General features: G+C 42.8%; 1 protein-coding gene and 1 long non-coding RNA gene across 2 annotated transcripts; both read left to right on the top strand.

The window, feature by feature from the left end:
- The first annotated feature begins 1,152 nt into the window (after positions 1-1,152).
- matr3l1.1 (matrin 3-like 1.1) lies at positions 1,153-21,444 on the top strand. The gene is made up of 24 exons (XM_051420969.1): positions 1,153-1,276; positions 5,333-6,405; positions 6,545-6,606; positions 6,768-6,806; positions 9,534-9,610; positions 9,695-9,726; positions 9,821-9,949; positions 10,082-10,207; positions 10,366-10,482; positions 13,338-13,462; positions 13,554-13,924; positions 14,152-14,335; positions 14,416-14,540; positions 14,618-14,772; positions 15,258-15,336; positions 15,421-15,452; positions 15,542-15,661; positions 16,908-17,038; positions 17,127-17,797; positions 17,843-18,258; positions 18,988-19,199; positions 20,506-20,521; positions 21,027-21,254; positions 21,305-21,444. Exons 2-24 carry the CDS (start codon positions 5,362-5,364, stop codon positions 21,341-21,343), a joined length of 4,530 nt encoding a protein of 1,509 aa, XP_051276929.1. The 5' UTR covers positions 1,153-1,276; positions 5,333-5,361; the 3' UTR covers positions 21,344-21,444.
- Positions 19,290-20,169, top strand: LOC127374693 (uncharacterized). The gene is made up of 4 exons (XR_007887190.1): positions 19,290-19,558; positions 19,738-19,811; positions 19,848-19,901; positions 20,029-20,169. It is a non-coding gene; the product is annotated as an uncharacterized LOC127374693 (long non-coding RNA).
- Positions 21,445-21,476: the final 32 nt, after the last annotated feature.

Below are 21,476 nucleotides of genomic sequence, written 5' to 3' on the forward strand. Positions count from 1 at the left end.
ACTGTATATATATTTATATCTTATATACAATATATTTATATATTATATACACTGTATATATATTTATATACAGTGTATATAAGATATAAATATATATACAGTCAATGGAGGAAACTGGAGCTTTGAACCCACAACCTTCATGGTTTGATGGTTCAATGATATTAATTATTATTATCAGTTATAATTAAGGACCATTACAGGAGTGAAAACTGTGATCAAATTTTATTTTAAAGGAAAAATACATATAGGTATATACATGTTACAAAAATAGAGCATAAAATATATATTCACATACATACCTATAAATATGCATATTTACAGCTACATATGATTAAACAACCAAGATAAAACAATAAAAATAAAAATAAATAAATAAAACCCCAAATATAACCCACCCACCCCCTGGATCCAGAACTCCATATCTCAGTCACATATTACATCTGAAACCCATGGAGGATAGTTAAGAGTGAATGCCAAGCCTCTATTGCTGACTCTTTGCTGTCGACAACTCCAAATAAATAATATCCAAATATGTTAAAACCCAAGCTCGAAAGAGAGTGAATGTGGAGGTTTCCAACGTGTGGCAACTAGTTTTTTTGCAGCCGTAAGTCCAGCCAACAATGCTCTTCTAACAGAAGAGTTTTCTTTTTTGTTGAACAAACTCTTTATTCTAACGATATAATATTAGATAATAATATTTTACACAAATAAAGTAGAATTTAGTATCAGAACACAGACGACTTTTATAACATACAGCCCTCATTACATTCTTTATTTATTTATTGTTATTATACTGTAATGGACACCAGACACACATATATATATGTGTTTATAAAATAACATAAAAAATACAGTTATACAATAAACAGATGTTTAGTATTTAGAGTTTTATGGCTTTGGGTTCATAGTGCTGAATAGTTTGTATCTATTGTTTTATTTCATTTATAAAAACAAATAAGGTAATAAAATTGACTTTTGTGAATTTATATCATACAATATTATATTGTTATTATTATAATATTATATTGTGGATCTGTTTATGACATTTAAAGTATCAGATGTAATGTAATGTTATGTGGCGGTGTCTCCTCCACAGCCGCAGGTGGCGCTGCTGCAGCTGCTCTGCGTTTAACAACCGTTATATGAACCCACGAAGAAGAACTCCTCCCAGTCAGTCAGTTAGCTGTTAGCTTGTTGTCACAAACAGATCGATAATCAGTTCTCCTCGATACAAACATCGTTATTAGCTTTATATCTTCCGTTTGCTTCACTCAAGGTAAGTTCGCTGTGTGTTTGTGCTAATGCTAAGCTACTGCTGTTAGCCGCTTTCTGCAGTTTCGATAAAGAGGCTCCGCAGTGACGTCATGTGATAATCAATACAAAACCGTATTTACCGATCAATAACTGATAGTGTTTATAGTGAGCTACCGGTAATAACGTTACATCAGTGCGGGTCAGTAGGAACTGATTACTCAGTGTCAGTAACTGTACTCAGTAACTGTAACTGTAACTGTAACTGTTCTCAGTAACTGTAACTGTAACTGTAACTGTTCTCAGTAACTGTAACTGTAACTGTACTCAGTGTCAGTAACTGTAACTGTACTCAGTGTCAGTAACTGTACTCAGTGTCAGTAACTGTAACTGTACTCAGTAACTGTAACTGTACTCAGTGTCAGTAACTGTACTCAGTGTCAGTAACTGTAACTGTACTCAGTAACTGTACTCAGTAACTGTAACTGTAACTGTACTCAGTGTCAGTAACTGTACTCAGTAACTGTAACTGTACTCAGTAACTGTACTCAGTGTCAGTAACTGTAACTGTACTCAGTAACTGTAACTGTACTCAGTAACTGTAACTGTACTCAGTAACTGTAACTGTACTCAGTAACTAAGTCAGTAACTGTAACTGTACTCAGTGTCAGTAACTGTACTCAGTGACTGTAACTGTACTCAGTAACTGTAACTGTACATGTCAGTAACTGTTCTCAGTAACTGTAACTGTAACTGTACTCAGTAACTGTAACTGTACTCAGTAACTGTACTCAGTAACTGTAACTGTAACTGTACTCAGTAACTGTACTCAGTAACTGTACTCAGTAACTGTAACTGTACTCAGTGTCAGTAACTGTACTCAGTAACTGTAATGTACTCAGTAACTGTAACTGTAGTCAGTAACTGTAATTACTCAGTAACTGTAACTGTAACTGTACTCAGTAGTCACGTAACTGTACTCAGTGTCAGTAACTGTAACTGTACTCAGTAACTGTAGTCAGTAACTGTAACTGTACTCAGTGTCAGTAACTGTACTCAGTAAGTAAGTACAGTAACTGTAACTGTACTCAGTAACTGTAACTGTACTCAGTTACTGTAACTGTACTCAGTAACTGTAACTGTACTCAGTAACTGTACTCAGTATCAGTAACTGTAACTGTACTCAGTAACTGTAACTGTAACTGTACTCAGTGTCAGTAACTGTACTCAGTGTCAGTAACTGTACTCAGTAACTGTAACTGTACTCAGTAACTAACTGTAACTGTACTCAGTGTCAGTAACTGTACTCAGTGTCAGTAACTGTACTCAGTAACTGTAACTGTACTCAGTAACTGTAACTGTAACTGTACTCAGTGTCAGTAACTGTACTCAGTGACAGTGTCAGTAACTGTACTCAGTGTCAGTAACTGTAACTGTACTCAGTAACTGTAACTGTAACTGTACTCAGTAACTGTACTCAGTAACTGTAACTGTACTCAGTAACTGTAACTGTACTCAGTGTCAGTAACTGTACTCAGTGTCAGTAACTGTACTCAGTAACTGTAACTGTACTCAGTAACTGTAACTGTACTCAGTAACTGTAACTGTAACTGTACTCAGTAACTGTAACTGTACTCAGTGTCAGTAACTGTACTCAGTGTCAGTAACTGTACTCAGTAACTGTAACTGTACTCAGTGTCAGTAACTGTAACTGTACTCAGTTTAACTACCAGTAACTGTAACAGTACCAGTTACTGTAACTGTAACTGTACTCAGTGTCAGTAACTGTAACTGTACTCAGTTACTGTAACTGTACTCAGTAACTGTAACTGTAACTGTACTCAGTTACTGTACTCAGTGTCAGTAACTGTAACTGTACTCAGTGTCAGTAACTGTACTCAGTGTCAGTAACTGTAACTGTACTCAGTGTCAGTAACTAACTGTACTCAGTTACTGTAACTGTACTCAGTAACTGTAACAGTACTCAGTTACTGTAACTGTTCTCAGTAACTAACTAACTGTTCTCAGTGTCAGTAACTGTACTCAGTAACTGTAACTGTTCTCAGTAACTGTAACTGTACTCAGTAACTGTAACTAACTGTAACTGTACTCAGTGTCAGTAACTGTAACTAACTGTTCTCAGTGTCAGTAACTGTAACTGTAACTGTACTCAGTGTCAGTAACTGTAACTGTAACTGTAACTGTACTCAGTAACTGTACTCAGTGTCAGTAACTGTACTCAGTAACTGTACTCAGTAACTGTAACTGTACTCAGTAACTGTACTCAGTGTCAGTAAGTGTACTCAGTGTCTGTAACTGTACTCAGTAACTGTACTCAGTAACTGTACTCAGTGTCAGTAAGTGTACTCAGTAACTGTACTCAGTAACTGTACTCAGTGTCAGTAACTGTACTCAGTAACTGTAACTGTACTCAGTGTCAGTAACTGTACTCAGTAACTGTACTCAGTAACTGTACTCAGTAACTGTACTCAGTAACTGTAACTGTACTCAGTGTCAGTACTCAGTGTCAGTAACTGTACTCAGTGTCAGTACTCAGTAACTGTAACTGTACTCAGTAACTGTACTCAGTGTCAGTAAGTGTACTCAGTGTCTGTAACTGTACTCAGTAACTGTACTCAGTAACTGCACTCAGTGTCAGTAACTGTACTCAGTAACTGTACTCAGTAACTGTACTCAGTGTCAGTAACTGTACTCAGTAACTGTAACTGTACTCAGTGTCAGTAACTGTACTCAGTAACTGTACTCAGTAACTGTACTCAGTAACTGTAACTGTACTCAGTGTCAGTACTCAGTGTCAGTAACTGTACTCAGTAACTGTACTCAGTAACTGTAACTGTACTCAGTGTCAGTAACTGTACTCAGTGTCAGTAACTGTACTCAGTAACTGTAACTGTGTGTAGAGTAGAAACAGTAGAAATAAACAGTTATTATTTACTACTAACGAAGCCCAAACAATGCTATTATAAGCTAATATGCTAATATTTGAGCTAATATTGTCGACCCTAAATAATAATAACAGATGTTGTACTCCTTAAATAACTAAATATACACAGCGAGTAATAGAGTACTTTGTTACAGTGAACACAGTAATGGAGTACTTTCACTGACTCAAAGTGTTCATAGGACAGCTTTTGTGACTCTGTTGGACTGTGTTGGACTCTGTTGGACTGTATTGGACTCTGGTGGACTGTGACTCTGTTGGACTGTGTTGGACTGTGTTGGACTCTCGTGGACTGTGTTGGACTGTGTTGGACTCTGGTGGACTGTGTTGGACTGTGTTGGACTCTGGTGGACTGTGACTGTGTTGGACTGTGTTGGACTCTGTTGGACTCTGGTGGACTGTGACTCTGTTGGACTGTGTTGGACTCTGGTGGACTCTGGTGGACTGTGACTCTGTTGGACTCTGTTGGACTGTGTTGGACTCTGTTGGACTGTGTTGACCGGACTGTGTTGGACTCTGGTGGACTGTGACTCTGTTGGACTGTGTTGGACTCTGGTGGACTGTGACTCTGTTGGACTCTGGTGGACTGTGTTGGACTGTGTTGGACTCTGGTGGACTGTGACTCTGTTGGACTCTGTTGGACCCAGACTGGCTGTTGGTGGACTGCAGCAGTTCTCTGTGAGCTGAACGCGTCGGTATGGTAGACGGTAGTGGTCTCTGATCCGGTCTCTGTCCCTGTATATGATCTGGATGTGTGAGCGTTACAGCTCCACACCAACCGCACAGAGACACTGAAGACATTGATTATCTCAAACTAATAATCGGACGGATCAATCGATCTGTCAGCGGCAGACGATCACATTCATTGAACTGTGGGAACCTAAAGTGTTTAATAAAATAATAATAATAAATAGAGACCATCAGCATATCTGCAGGGAGCCATGTGGAGATTTATTGATCGGTTTTATTAGTGATTGATGACCTCCTTTAGCGTTCCATTCTTCTTCTGTGATGGAGCTCTGTACGTACTCTGACGTCCTTGCAGTGTTTCCTCTCAGGACCAACCGTCTCCGCTCAGATTTTACATTTCCTGTCTTCCCTGACACCTTCTGTCTGCAGAAAACGTCGCAAGCGTTTCTCCTCCCATCATGTCTCACAACTACCCGTACAGACGCCGGCTGTCTGACTCCTCCGATCTCAGACCCGATCCTGTACCTTACAGCTCTTCAGATCGCCACCACGCCTCGCCAGACTTTTACAGGCCGCCTCAGGAGTCCTTCTCCGCATCGTCATCCTCCGCCTCCTCCAGAGGAACTCAGTGGAACCAGGACGGCGCCCTCAGCATCCTGAGCAGCTGCGGTCTGGAGCCCAGCGACCTGGCTCTGCTGGCCGAGCTGCCCGAAGACGTCCTCACCATCGAGTCCCTGCCTCAAGTCCTCAACCAGATCAAAGGAAAGAGGGGCACCATCAAACCTTTCCTTTCCAGCACTCATTCTTCCTCCTCTTCCTCCCCTTACCCTCACAGCTCTGCACATCGACCCGCCTCTAACCCCTCCTTCTCCTCCTCATCCTGGGATCATCCTCACAACCAGCCCATCCAGTACCCGCTGGACCAGGTAACTCCCAGTCCTCTTTCAGCTGACACAGACCGCTGGGGGAATCCCAGGACCAGCACCTGTGTCAGAGCAGACCCACCATCATCTTCATCTTCCAGCTACGGGGTGGACTTCCACCACAGATCCAGACCCTCTGAGTATGGTAAGACAGGCAGAGACACCGGTCTTGTTTCCTCTCAGGATTTTAACCACAGACCAGGACCCTCTGAGTATGGTAAGACATGCGGAGACACTGGTCTGGTCTCCTCTCAGGACTTTAACCACAGACCAGGACCCTCTGAGTATGGTAAGACAGGCAGAGACCCCGGTCCGGTCTCCTCTCAGGACCGAAGCAAAAGAACTCGTCCTTCCCGTTTCTCTCAGCCGGGACCAGCTGATTACAGGTCTGCTCCTCTTCCTGACGCAAACCATACGAGAACCTGCGGGGGACATCGTGAGTCCGAGACCTTTTCTGTCAGGAGCCGACCGGCCGCCTTGATGCCCTCCAACAAAGAAGCTCTGGACTTCCACGGGACGTCTCCGCCGGTGTTCCCGTACTCGTGCTCTTTGTGTGATATCACTGTGATGTCAGAGAAGGTAAGTACACCTGTCCTCCTCCTCGAGTCTTTTTCTCCACAGTCTGATTGGAGTCTTGCAGGATGGGGGTCCTGCAGGGCAGTGTCAGGTAGGAACTGGAGTGTGACAGTTGTTGATGCTTCTTACTCTTCTGTTTCAGGTGTGGATCAAACATATAAACGGCACTCAGCATGCAGACGGACAGCTCAGCTTGCTGCAGCAGTAAGTCCCTCTGCACTCAACACTTAGGACCAGGTCCCTCACCCAGCGTGGGGAAGGTTGGGAGGAATAAAACCCACCAACAACCAGTTTAACAATGAGTGTGTGTGAGTTCAGTGTTTGAGGTTTTAGGTTGGTTTTAACTCTGTAACGTCTCTCTGCAGATTTCCTAACTGGGACTGTCGCATGGAGACAATCAGCAGGTCAGTGTCATACATCACTATAACCAGGAATCTAGAACACAACCATAACCTTAACAATAACAACCAGAACACAACCAGAACCTTAACAATAATAACCAGAACACAACCATAACCTCTACAATAATCAGAACACAAACATAACCTCTACAGTAACAACCAAAACACAACCATAACCTTAACAATAACAACTACAACACAACCATAACCTCTACAGTAACAACCAAAACACAACCATAACCTTAACAATAACAACCAGAACACAACCATAACCCCTACAATAGTCAGAACACAACCATAACCTCTACAATAGTCAGAACTAGGGATGCACCGATCCACATTTTTTCACTTCCGATCCGATACCTGAATTTGGATATCGGCCGATACCGATACTATTCCGATACCAGAGCTCTGTTTGCTTTAATATTATTATTATCATTATTGTTGATTTTATATGAGGCTGAAATAAACTCCTCTCACCAGGCAAGTATGATCTGTACGTATGTATGCATGTATGTCCCAAAAGGAAACTTGAGGTAAGTATAAGGTCAGAAAAGGAAGTCAGAAAAACAGGAAATCCTGTTAACAGGAAAAATCCCATCCTGAAAACAAATATGCAACTGTAAGGGTTTCAAATTGATTGTCATGTCAATATTTATTAAATTCCCAAAATGTCAAATAATTGAAATATAAGGAAAGTGCAATAAGTGTAAACATCTTACACACACACACACACACACACACACACACACTAATCCCTTTAGCTTTCCCATTGTCTGCCTGGAGTTTACCGTGTTTTTGGAATGACTCTAGAAGTGATTCCTGACAGCTCGTTTTGTCTTTCTACCCCTGCTCTTCTTCTTCTTCATATGGATTTCTGGCAGTTGAGACACTTCTAGGCGTATTACTGCCCTCCTCAGGAAGTCACTCTAAGGATAATGTTACTGCTTCAAATTTTCATATGTAGCCCTGTATTGTGTAAGAACTGTAATACTACTTTAACAATCAAGTGGTGGTTCTCATTTTGACCCAATAATCCTCGTGCTTTTTCGTGTGGTGCTTTTTTAAATGTTTGATTGTGTTCGTAGTGTTGTACGACGTGAGGGAGCTTCCGCGTCTCTGTATCACGGCTTTGCTAGCTGGCTGCCAACTGCTGAATGGTTTTCCTGAGCGGAGGCGTGTCTCATTGAGCCGCGCCTCCGTTCAGGAAATCCATTCCACAGTTGGCAGCCAGCTAGCAGACTGGCCGGCAGGAATCACTTGTGGAGTAATTTCAGCAGACAACGTTAAAGCGCACACATGGCTCATTGATATCGGATATGTCCGCAGGTTGGATCGGGAAAATCCGATATGTGAATTACGCTGGTATCGGTCCCGATACTGATACTGGATCGGATCGGCCCCATCCCTAGTCAGAACACCACCATAACCTTAACAATTCCAACCAGAACACAACATACCCTTAACAATAATAACCAGAACACAACCATAACCTCTACAATAATCAGAACACAACCATAACCTCCATAGTAACAACCAAAACACAACCATAACCTTAACAATAACAACCAGAACACAACCATAACCTTAACAATAACAACCAGAACACAATCATAACCTTAACAATAACAACCACAACACAACCAGAGCCTCTACAATAACAACCAGAACACAACCATAACCATAACAATAATAACCAGAACACAACCATAACCTCTACAATAACAACCAGAACACAACCATAACCTCTACAATAGTTAGAACACAACCATAACCTTAACAATAACAACCAGAACACAACCAGAACCATAACAATAACAACCAGAACCCAACCAGAACCTTAACAATAACAACCAGAACCCAACCATAACCCTAACAATAACAACCAGAACCCAACCATAACCTTAACAATAACAACCAGAACGCAACCATAACCTTAACAATAACAACCAGAACACAACCATAACCTGAACAATAACAACCAGTACACAACCATAACCTCTACAATAGTCAGAACACAACCGTAACCTTAACAATAACAACCAGAACACAACTGTAACCATAACAATGACAACCAGAACACAACTGTAACCAGAACAATAACAACCAGAACACAACCATAACCTTAACAATAACAACCAGAACACAACCATAACCTCTACAATAATAACCAGAACACAACTGTAACCTTAACAATAACAACCAGAACACAACTGTAACCATAACAATGACAATCAGAACACAACTGTAACCATAACAATAACAACCAGAACACAACCAGAGCCTCTACAATAACAACCAGAACACAACCATAACCATAACAATAATAACCAGAACACAACCATAACCTCTACAATAACAACCAGAACACAACCCTAACCTCTACAATAAAAGAACCAGAACACAACCATTACCTCTACAATAACCATAACACAACCATAACTTCTACAATAATAACCAGAACACAACCATAACCTTAACAATAACAACCAGAACACAACCATAACCTTAACAATAACAACCAGAACACAAACATAACCTTAACAATAACAACCAGAACACAAACATAACCTTAACAATAACAACCAGAACACAAACATAACCTTAACAATGAAAGAACCAGAACCCAACCATTGCTCTTTGCTGTCTTCATTATGATGGTTTCTTGTTATCTTTAGTTTTGAAGTTTTAATGAACGGATCAATAATACAATCAGTGCTCTGGTTTCAGGGCTGACAGCCAACCAGAAAGAGGGAAGGATGAAGGAAACTCGGGTCGGCAGCCCCAGACAGCCAATCACAACTCCAGTAATGAACCTTATTGTCCTGTGTGTGTTTGTAACGCCATCCTCCTGATTGCTGCTAACATCTGTTGTTTCGTGTCTTTAACAGAGCAACCACCAAACATACAGCCTCATAAGAAGGTAAAGCAGTCAGAATGAAAGCATTAACGTTTATTTCTGCTCCCGTACCAACGGGATCTAATATCTAATATCAGAACTATCTCGTCCCCGTCAGGCCTCAGAGAAAGCTAAAAGTAAAGTGGTGTGTGTCAAGTTTCCGGCTCAGTCTGTGGATGAGGCGTACCTGAGGAAACTGACCGAGCCGTTCGGAAAGATTGTCAAGATCCTCATGTTCCCGTCGTTAGTGAGTCCACGTGCTTCGTCACACACCAAACGCCATCCAGTGTTTCATATATCGTCCATCCAGCAGACTGGATACTCTGTGTTGACAATGAGTGTGTGTGTGTGTGTGTGTGTGTGTGTGTGAACCCTGCAGGCGTTCGTGGAGCTGGGATCCATCGATCAGGCGAAGGACTTAGTGAAGTTCCACGTCAACTATCCTCCAACTGTAAATGGAGAGCAGATAGAGTTCAGGCTGTCCAACACTTTCAGCTTCCTCCAGGTAGACATTCATCCAAGCAGCCGCTCTCTGTAACTGATCAACAGGCACCAGGTGCCTCTAGAGGCCCATATATGGGCACATTACAGCACACTGCCCCCTACAGGAGGGAATCGTGGAGTAAATGAAGTGAAGAATGAAGTTTTTTTGTCTCCTCTCAGAGTTCTCGGGTGGTGAGTTTCACTCCGGCTCCGTCGGGAGAGAACGGCCAATCAGATCTGATCAGCATCGTCAAACGCTTCGGCGAGCCGCTCTACACCCTGTTCCTGCCGTCTAAGGTGAGACATTCTGAACTGTTGTGGTTCTGGTCAGTCCAGCTCAGACCTGATACAACCCGACCCGCCGCCAAGTCGGGTCAGCCTCAGACAGGTTTGTGTGTGGAAGTTAAAGACGGAAATCTTATGAAATGGTTTCTGTTTTGTACAGTATGATTGTGACATTGGCTGATGTAAGTGCAGAACACCTAAATAAAATCAATCAATCGATCAATTCAATTCAATTCAATTTTATTTGTATAGCGCCAATTCATAACAGCTTATCTCAGAACACTTTTCAAATAGAGTAGGTCTAGACCGAACTCTTTAAAACATTTAAAGAGACCCAACAGTACCACCATGAGCAAGCACTTGGCGACAAGGGCAAGGAAAAACTGCCTGTTAAAAGGCAGAAACCTAGGACAGAGCCTTCGGTTCTAGGTGGGTGGTTGTCTGCCTCGACCAGTTGGGGTGAGAGAGAGAGAGAGGCAGAGAGAGAGAGAGCGAGAGACAGACAGACAGATGCACAGCAACAACAGTATTGGCAATGGCAATCTAGCAGGACCATGGCAGGAGGCTCCACCAGGATCGACAAGGACCTGCGAGACGAGAAAGCACAAGAACTCCGGGGAAGAAGTGAAGTTAGTAACATGCATTAATGGGACATGAATGAGTGCAGAAAGAGAGAGGAAGGGAGGAGCTCAGTGCACCATGGGAAATCCCCTGATAGTCTAGGCCTATAGCAGCATAACTAAGGGACTCACCTGATCCAGCCCTAACTATAATCTTTATCAAAGAGGAATGTCTTAAGCCTACACTTGAATTTGGTGAGGGTGTCTGCCTCCCGAACCACAAATGGAAGCTGGTTCCACAGGAGAGGAGCTTGGTAACTGAAGGCTCTGGCTCCTGTTCTACTTTTAGAGACTATAGGAACCAAAAGTAGCCCAGCATTCAGTGAACGTAGTGTTCTAGAGGGGTAATAGGGTACTATGAGCTCTTTAAGATATGAAGGGGCCTGACCATGAAGAGCTTTATAGGTGAGGAGGAGGATTTTAAATTCTATTCTACATTTTACAGGGAGCCAATGCAGAGAAGCTAGTAGAGGAGCGATGTGATCTCTTTTTCTAGTTCCTGTCAGTACTCGTGCTGCAGCGTTCTGAATTAATTGGAGCGTTTGAATGGACTTAGTGGGGCAACCTGATAATAAAGAGTTGCAGTAATCCAGCCTTGAAGTAACAAATGCATGGATTAGTTTTTCTGCATCTGTCTGTGATAGGATGTGTCTAATTTTTCTAATATTACGTAAATGAAAGAAGGCAGTCCTAGAGGTCTGCTTTATGTGGGAGTTAAATGACAAATCCTGATCAAAGATAACTCCAAGATTCCTGACAGTGGTGCTAGAGGCCACGTTAATGCCATCTAGAGTAACTATATCTTTAAACAGTGAGTCTCTAAGGTTTTTGGGGCCAAGAACAAGAATTTCGTTTTTTTCTGAGTTTAACATCAGAAAATTGCAGATCATCCAGGATTTTATGTCCTTAAGACATGTTTGTAATTTAGATAATTGATTAATTTCATCGGGCTTGATTGATAGATATAACTGCGTATCATCTGCATAACAGTGAAAGTTAATGGAGTGATTCCTAATAATGTTGCCTAAAGGGAGCATATATAAAGTAAATAGTATTGGTCCAAGTACAGAACCTTGTGGAACTCCATGACTAACTGTAGTATTTATTGAAGATTCATCGTTAACATGTACAAACTGCGAGCGATCTGATAAATATGACTTAAACCAGCTTAGTGCGGTTCCTTTAATGCCAATTTGATGCTCAAGTCTCTGTAAAAGAATATCATGGTCAATGGTGTCAAATGCAGCACTAAGATCTAATAATACAAGTACAGAGACAAGTCCATTGTCAGAAGCAGTCAGAAGGTCATTATTAACTTTAACCAGAGCTGTCTCTGTGCTATAATGAACTCTAAATCCTGACTGAAAATCCTCAAATAAACTATTGTTATGTAGAAAGTCACACAACTCTTTGGCGACTACTTTCTACAGAATCTTAGAGAGGAAGGGGAGGTTAGAAATCGGTCTATAGTTGGCTAAAACCCCTGGGTCAAGAGTGGACTTTTTAAGAAGGAGTTTAATTGCAGCTACTTTAAAGGACTGTGGTACATATCCTGATAATAAAGAAAGATGAATCATATCCAGTAAAGAAGTGCCAATTAAGGGAACAACTTCTTTAAGCAGCCTAGTTGGGATCGGGTCTAATAGACAGGTTGATGGCTTCGATGAAGAAATGATTGAAGTTAACTGATGAAGATCGATAGCAGAAAAACAGTCTAAATATATATCAAAGTTTACATTGACAGAAGTCCCTGAACTTGGAGAGCCACTGATAACTGTTGATGGCAGTTGGTGATTCATTTTTTCTCTAATAGTAATAATTTTATTATAGAAGAAGCTCATGAAGTCATTGCTACTTAAGTTTATGGGGATATGTGGCTCAATAGAGCTGTGACTCTCTGTCAGCCTGGCTACAGTGCTGAAGAGGAACCTAGGGTTATTCTTATTTTCTTCTATTAGTGCTGAGTAATAGGCTCCTCTGGCATTACGGAGGGCCTTTCTATAAGTTTTAAGATTATCTTGCCAATTTGAGCGATATTCTGATAATAAACTGCGAACGATCTGATAAACATGACTTAAACCAGCTTAGTGCGGTTCCTTTAATGCCAATTTGATGCTCAAGTCTCTGTAAAAGAATATCATGGTCAATGGTGTCAAATGCAGCACTAAGATCTAATAATACAAGTACAGAGACAAGTCCATGTTCAATGGATTGAACAGTGTAAGATGAGCTGTATCTGTTTCTCAGGCGTTTGTGGAGATGAAAAACACTCCTGATGCTCAGAAGCTGGTGGATTATTATTCCTCCAACACTCTGAGGATCGACGGCGACTCCATCAAAGTTTCCTTCTCCGGAGAGTACAAGAGCCTCATGTGAGTACAGCGGACCGACCGGAGATTGATCAGCTGATTCTGATCCACCGATTATTGATCGCTTCCAATATTCCTTCTTTCTGTCCAGCAGGCGGGTCGCAGCGGCTAAAAAGTACCAAGAGGAGTCGACGAAGAGTTCCAGCCGAGAGAAAGAAGACAAGACAGCAGAACCCAAGCGGAGGAGCAGTAAAGACCGCGAAGAGTCCAGCAGAGAGAGGAAGACCAGAACCAGGTCTAGATCCAAAGATAAATCCAGCAGAGACAGGAGGACCAGAACCAGGTCCAGATCCAGAGAAAAGTCCTCAAAAGAGAAACCAGCAAGGTCCAGGTCCAGAGATAAATCCAGTAGAAACAGGAGGACCAGAACCAGGTCCAGAGAGAAATCTAGAGAAAAGTCCAGCAGAGAGAAGATGTCCAGGTCCAGAGGAACGGTGGTGGTACCAGAGAAAACGAAGCCGACGGGTAAGAAAACAACCTGAAGGTTTCAGTAAAAATGGGTCTGACACCTGGAGAGGGGGGCGGGGCCCTAACCCCGCGTACTGAAGCTGTGTGAGTGTTTACCAGCAGTCCAGGTTTGATTCCAACCTGTGGCCCTCTCTCCTTCTGTCTCTGACCTTCCTACCAGAGTCAGAGCGTCCGTAAACACTGACACCGCTGCTCTGTTCTACATGATGATTGTCTCTCCACAGTCACTGAGTCCAGGACTGATCCTGATCCAGTTTCTGATCCAGCTTCTGATCCAGCTCCTGATCCAGCTCCTGATCCAGCTCCTGATCCAGTTCCTAATCCAGCTCCTAATCCAGCTCCTGTCAGAGACTCCAAACCTGAAGCTGAAGAAGAAGAAGAAGAAGAAGAGATGGAGGAGGAAGACGAGTGAGTGTCTCATGTTTTTAAAATCAGTCTCACAGCTTCACTGTTGGTTTTCAGTCAGTCAGCTGAGTCCTCTCGTTCAGGTCGTCTGCAGACGAGAGCGACATCGAGGGGATGGAGGTGATTGGAGAGGATGTTGAGAACCTGGATGAGGAAGAGGAGGAGGAAGAGGAGGAAGCTGCAGAGAGAACAGACTCACCTGAAGGAGGTAGAAATGAAACCTGAGCTGCTGCTGGAGCAGAACACCAGGGACAGAATATAAAGAAAGTCTTCTGTCTGTTTCAGGTGAGGAGGAGGAGGTGAAGGATGAAGAGGCTGATGATCAGCAGGAGACCGTAATGGAGGAGGAGGAGGGAGCCATAAAAGAGGGAGAGGAGAAGGAGGTGTGTGGGATGAAGAAGGAGGAGGAAGAATCGGAGACGCAGCAGGAGAAGGACGAGGTGGAGACACAACTCGCTTATTTTAAAAACATTCCTAAAAGACATTTCCATGGTAACGCTCAGTTAGCATTTTATCCTGTGTGATAAAACCTCAGCACAGTTTTCTCTGCAGTGAACGCAGAAGTATGAAGTTATATATAGGACATTCACTGCAATGCCACCAGACGTCGCACTAGAGCACCAGCAGTACTGGACAGGGACCAAATAAAAGTCACCAGAACTGTCTTTTAGTCTGTCCAACCATCACCAATAATAATAATAATAATAATAATAAATCCATAATTCACTGACGTAGCTGATGTTAGGTACCAGGTAGAGTATAAAGAAGTGCAGGTTCAGGTGATCCAGATAGGGGGCGCTGTGTGTGTGTGTGTGTGTGTGTGTGTGTGTGTGTGTGTGTGTGTGTGTGTGTGTGTGTGTGTGTGTGTGTGTGTTACTCATTATCAACCACTGATACCGGTCTCCGTCCTCCTGTTGGTCTCCAGGAGGAACCAGGTTTCCCAGTGGACCTGGAGAACTGCATCACTCTGGATGAACTGGAGGAGGAGCAGTCTGAGGACCCAGGTACACCCAGACGGTCTATGAAGTCCTGATGATCATTAAATAATATTTCCTATGTTTCATTGATGTGAATGTGGTCTGTTGCAGATGAAGTCGGAGACGGAGACGGACCAGGAGAAGTAAGGAGGAACACTGAGTGTTTGCAGACTGGTTGTTGTTGTTGTTGTTGTTGGTTTTATGTTGAGTTCTGGTTTGTTTCCAATCTCAGTCCACCCGGGTGGTGTACTTCAGGAACCTCCCTCTGCGGTCATACAGCAACGCTGACTTCCTCAGGCTGGTGAGAGATTTTGGGACGGCGGTGCGGTACTTCCACAAACCTCCGAGCTGTGTGAGTTTGTCTTCCTGTCGGTCTCTGTGGTGGAGAGGAGGTTTACTGTGCGGTTCATAACTTTATTAACACTGTACAAACACACAACTTTATTATCACTGTACAAACACAACTTTATTAACACTGTACAACACAACTTTATTAACACTGTACAAACACAACTTTATTAACACTGTACAAACACACAACTTTATTATCACTGTACAAACACAACTTTATTAACACTGTACAATCACAACTTTATTAACACTGTACAAACACACAACTTTATTATCACTGTACAAACACACAACTTTATTATCACTGTACAAACACACAACTTTATTAACACTGTACAAACACACAACTTTATTAACACTGTACAATCACAACTTTATTAACACTGTACAAACACACAACTTTATTATCACTGTACAAACACACAACTTTATTAACACTGTACAAACACACAACTTTATTATCACTGTACAAACACACAACTTTATTAACACTGTACAATCACAACTTTATTAACACTGTACAAACACACAACTTTATTAACACTGTACAAACACACAACTTTATTATCACTGTACAAACACACAACTTTATTAACACTGTACAATCACAACTTTATTAACACTGTACAAACACACAACTCTATTATCACTGTACAAACACAACTTTATTAACCTTGTAAACAAACACAAACGCAGCTGCTGGACTGGATGACGTAACACAACTCCTTCTCTGACTGCCTGTTTTTACAGGAAATATGAGGAAGCTAACAGCTCTCTGATTCTGGTTCACCCGGACTGGAGAAAGGTGGGCTTATGGGTGACCTGAGTGTGTGCTGCGCTAGCTGTTAGCTGTTAGCGTGTTTTCGTTTGCAATTTTTTTTTTTTTTGCCGTCATGGAAAACGCTCAAAAGAGAAAATGTGATCAGATTGATGCAGTTTGACCTGCAGCTTCCAGCTCTGAAATGTCTGTGAGACCTCTTTATCCTTTATCCTGATTTCTTTCTTGTGGCAGCACACACACACAGTAACTGTTGTACTGCAACCTGAGCTCATCTACACACTGTGTGTCTGACTGCAGGAACCAAACTGCCCCTCTGCTAACATAAAGGTGCCAACAGAGAAATCTGGAGCTGCTGTTGATGTCCAGTGTGATCAGACTCTGGGAAACTCCTGTAGATAAATGAGGAAATCCTTTATTTTAGGGAAAAACGGCTCTCTTCCTCATCCTCAGTGTTTGTGTGTTTCAGGGTTTCATTGAGATGTCGTCATCCTCGGAGGCTCTGAGAGCCGTTAAAGAGCTGTGCAGGACACCCGTCACCTTCCACGGCTCCAGACTGGTCGCCCAGATCTCCAACAAGTACAGAAGACTCACAGATGGGTCAGAGTCCCCAAACTGTCACCTGTTTGATCCTGTTCACCCCGTTACACTGTCTGTGCTCATTTACCCAGAATCCCTGTCTTTACAGGTGGGAGGTTCAACCGGACCAGAACTCGGACGAGCGCAGGAGTCGAAGCAGCAGCAGGAGGAGCGAGAGACCAGACAGGGACGAGTCCAGCAGGAAGTCTGAGGGGGGAAAGGAGTCCTCAAAGCAGGCTCCAGAGAAGACTCAAAAGGAGTCCAATAAGAAGTCTTCAGAAAGGGAGTCCAGAGATTCTCCAAAGAGGAAATCATCAGAAAAAAAGACTCCAGAGGACAAGGAGAGTCTAAAAAGTGACCCCAAAAACATGGAACCAGACTGCAGAAACGAGTCACAGACCTCCAAAAAGAGTTGTTCGGAGAACGAGTCATATGACAATAAGAGTCTAGAAAATGACCCCAAAAATGTGTCGGAGACAATATCCAGAAAGTCTCCAGAAAAGGAATCAGTCAGCAAAGACGAGTCAGAAAACATCTCCAGAGTGACTCCAGAGAACGAGTCGTATGACAAAAAGAGTCGGGAAAAAAACCCCAAACACATGTCAGACAAGGACCTGGCTGCCAGAAACTCATCAGAAAAAACCTGCAGAACAACAGCAGAGTCGGCCAATAACAAGAGTCCAGAGAGAGAGTCCGAGTCCAGGAAGAGTCCAGAGAGAGAGTCCGAGTCCGAGAAGAGTCCAGAGAGAGAGTCCGAGTCCAGGAAGAGTCCAGAGAGAGGTCCGTCCGAGAAGAGTCCAGAGAAGAGTCCGAGTCCAGAGAGAGAGTCAGAGTCCGAGAAGAGTCCAGAGAGAGAGTCCGAGTCCGAGAAGAGTCCAGAGAGAGAGTCCGAGTCCAGGAAGAGTCCAGAGAGAGAGTCCGAGTCCAGGAAGAGTCCAGAGAGAGAGTCTGAGTCCGAGAAGAGTCCAGAGAAAGAATCTGAAACTAGGACGAGTCCAGAGAAGATGTTGAGAAAAAGAAGAGAGACTGGTGAGAAGGATTCGGTGCCTGAGAAGAAGAAAAAGAAGAAGGAGTCGGCGAGGGACGAAACTGAAATAAAAACAGAGCTGGAGGCGACTGAAGCTCCAGAGGAGGAAAAGATGGAGATCAGTGAGGAGACTTGTGGACCAGGACTGAAGGATTCAGAGAGTTCGGATCAACCAGACTTTACTGGAGATCCTCCGAAACCACAAACTGCACAGGTACAACTGAAGACCTTTAACTTCCTGATCAATAATCATTAGAAAGACACAGTCCATGCTGCGTTCACTGCAGGTGGGAATTACCGCTGCTATCAGCGGGTGCTTAAAGGGACAGGGAGGGTGGATGGAGACAGGAAGTACTTAAAGGGACGTATTAACTTAAAACAGATAATCAATATCAGTGTAATCATTCTACTCTACTGAACCTTTATATGTTCCTCTGCAAAGCCACCAGATTCCACTTACTTAACTGTATTTGTTTGTTTACGTCACGTTAGTGTCTGAGCACAACCGGTGGTCCGAGCGGCGGCAGGATACACAAGGCAGCCATCGTACCAACGCGCAGTTAAAAGCAGGAATGTCTCCGGCTTTAGTGTCGGCAGAAACTCTGTAAAATCACAGTTTTTATCAATGGAGTCTGGTGGAGACTTTCCATCCAAACTGGTGTCCTGTTTCTGTTAGCTGGGTCTGGATTCTGGTTCCGTCTGGACCACATTGGGTGTCTCTTTACTACAGGAGGGAATTTATCTAATCAATCATTTATGAGTCCAACACGAAACACTAACAACTGCTTGTTTTCTGTTCTTTAGTCAGACATAGAGAACGACAGAATGAGCCAAAGACCACATTAGATTTTGATATTTAATGTTTCTGATTCATCAATAAATAAATAATGTTTCTGACTTTGTTTGTCCGGCTTATGATTCTGTATAAAATGTGTTCTCTCAGAAACCTGCTGATGAGCTGCAGGACTCTGAGGACCACATGGAGGAACAGTCTGGACCTGCAGGGGGCGCCGCAGAGCCGCAGAGACCCACCAAACCCACCAAACCCACCAAACCCGTCGGTGAGAAAGTCCACCAGGAAGTTCAGTCAGCTGCCATCGCATCACTTCCTGTTCGAGAAACTTTCAAATTATTAGTGTGTAGTGTTAGTGTGTAGTGTTAGTGTGTAGTGTGTAGTGTTAGTGTTAGTGTTAGTGTGTAGTGTGTAGTGTTGGTGTGTAGTGTGTAGGTTAGTGTAGTGTGTGTAGTGTGTAGTGTTAGTGTGTAGTGTTAGTGTGTAGTGTTAGTGTGTAGTGTTAGTGTGTAGTGTTAGTGTGTAGTGTGTAGTGTTAGTGTTAGTGTGTAGTGTTAGTGTGTAGTGTGTAGTGTGTAGTGTTAGTGTGTAGTGTTAGTGTGTAGTGTTAGTGTTAGTGTGTAGTGTTAGTGTGTAGTGTTAGTGTGTAGTGTTAGTGTGTAGTGTTAGTGTTAGTGTTAGTGTTAGTGTGTAGTGTTAGTGTTAGTGTGTAGTGTGTAGTGTGTAGTGTGTAGTGTGCAGTGTGTAGTGGTTAGTGTGCAGTGTGCAGTGTTAGTGTGTAGTGTTGTTAGTGTGTAGTGTTAGTGTGTGTAGTGGTTAGTGTTAGTGTGTAGTGGTTTAGTGTGTAGTGTTAGTGTGTAGTGGTTAGTGTGTAGTGTTAGTGTTAGTGTGTAGTGGTAGTGTTAGTGTGTAGTGTTAGTGTTAGTGTGTAGTGGTTAGTGTGTAGTGTTAGTGTGTAGTGGTTAGTGTGTAGTGTTAGTGTTAGTGTTAGTGTTAGTGTTAGTGTGTAGTGTTAGTGTGTAGTGTTAGTGTGTAGTGTGTAGTGTTAGTGTGTAGTGTGTAGTGTTAGTGTGTAGTGTGTAGTGTTAGTGTGTAGTGTTAGTGTGTAGTGTTGGTGTGTAGTGGTTAGTGTGTAGTGTTAGTGTGCAGTGTGCAGTGTGCAGTGTGCAGTGTGTAGTGTGTAGTGTGTAGTGTTAGTGTGTAGTGTTAGTGTGTAGTGGTTAGTGTGTAGTGGTTAGTGTGTAGTGGTTAGTGTGTAGTGTTAGTGTGTAGTGTTAGTGTGTAGTGTGCAGTGTTAGTGTGTAGTGTTAGAGTGTAGTGTTAGTGTGTAGTGTTAGAGTGTAGTGGTTAGTGTGTAGTGGTTAGTGTTTGTGTTAGTGTGTAGTGTTAGTGTGTAGTGTTAGTGTTAGTGTGTTAGTGTGTAGTGTTAGTGTGTAGTGTTAGTGTGTAGTGTTAGTGTGTAGTGTGTAGTGTGCAGTGTTTAGTGTGTAGTGTTAGTGTGTAGTGTGTAGTGTTAGTGTGTAGTGGTTAGTGTGTAGTGGTTAGTGTGTAGTGTGTAGTGTGTAGTGTGTAGTGTGTAGTGTGTAGTGTGTAGTGTGTAGTGTGTAGTGTTAGTGTGTAGTGTTAGTGTGTAGTGTGCAGTGTGTAGTGTTAGTGTGCAGTGGTTAGTGTGCAGTGTGTAGTGGTTAGTGTGTAGTGTTAGTGTGTAGTGTTAGTGTGCAGTGTGTAGTGTGTAGTGGTTAGTGTGTAGTGGTTAGTGTGTAGTGTGTAGTGTTAGTGTGTAGTGTTACTGTTAGTGTGCAGTGGTTAGTGTGCAGTGTGTAGTGTCAGTGTGTAGTTGTTAGTGTGTAGTGTTAGTGTGTAGTGTGCAGTGTGTAGTGTGTAGTGTTAGTGTGTAGTGTTAGTGTTAGTGTTAGTGTGTAGTGTTAGTGTGTAGTGTTAGTGGTTAGTGTGTAGTGTTAGTGTGTAGTGTTACTGTGTAGTGGTTAGTGTGCAGTGGTTAGTGTGCAGTGTGTAGTGTTAGTGTGCAGTGTGTAGTGTGTAGTGTTAGTGTGTGTGTCAGTGGTAGTGTGCAGTGTGTAGTGTTAGTGTGTAGTGTGTAAGTGTGTTAGTGTGTTAGTGTGCAGTGTTAGTGTGTAGTGTTAGTGTGTAGTGTGTAGTGTTAACTAATGTGTTTGCTGCAGCGGTGATGCGTTCACTGTCCTCTCATCGTGTGGTTTTTCTCTGCAGGAACTGAGTTTGTTCGACCGGTCGTTGGTTATTTCTGTAACCTGTGTCAGCTGATCTACGCCGACGAGGACGAAGCCAAACTGCAGCACTGCAGCAGCCCCGCCCACTACAGGAAGTACCAGGTGAGCTTCCTGTCACACTACAGGAAGTACCAGGTGAGCTTCCTGTCACACTACAGGAAGTACCAGGTGAGCTTCCTGTCACTACAGGAAGTAACGGGAAGGTTTTTGTTTTCCAGGAGAAGACGGGGAAAGATCCGTGGGCGAGCTGCAGGTGAACAGACATCATGTGACCTACAGACTGATGAGCGTTTCTACCCAGAAGCCTTTGAGGGAGCTCTGAACCTGTAACAGGAACATTAAAGCTGCTCATTGCACACGTCGAGTTTCTGGTTTTTATGGTTAAAAGGT

The sequence above is a fragment of the Dicentrarchus labrax genome, unplaced genomic scaffold (assembly GCF_905237075.1).
Source record: "Dicentrarchus labrax unplaced genomic scaffold, dlabrax2021, whole genome shotgun sequence".
Lineage (NCBI taxonomy): Eukaryota > Metazoa > Chordata > Actinopteri > Moronidae > Dicentrarchus > Dicentrarchus labrax.

Excerpts from the sequence above, each read along its gene's own strand:
- matr3l1.1 (XM_051420969.1), top strand. The coding sequence starts at position 5,362 with ATGTCTCACAACTACCCGTACAGACGCCGGCTGTCTGACTCCTCCGAT. Across the intron at positions 14,541-14,617 it reads AACAGACTCACCTGAAGGAG|GTGAGGAGGAGGAGGTGAAG; the intron begins GTAGAAATGAAA and ends TGTCTGTTTCAG. Across the intron at positions 17,039-17,126 it reads TACAGAAGACTCACAGATGG|GTGGGAGGTTCAACCGGACC; the intron begins GTCAGAGTCCCC and ends CTGTCTTTACAG.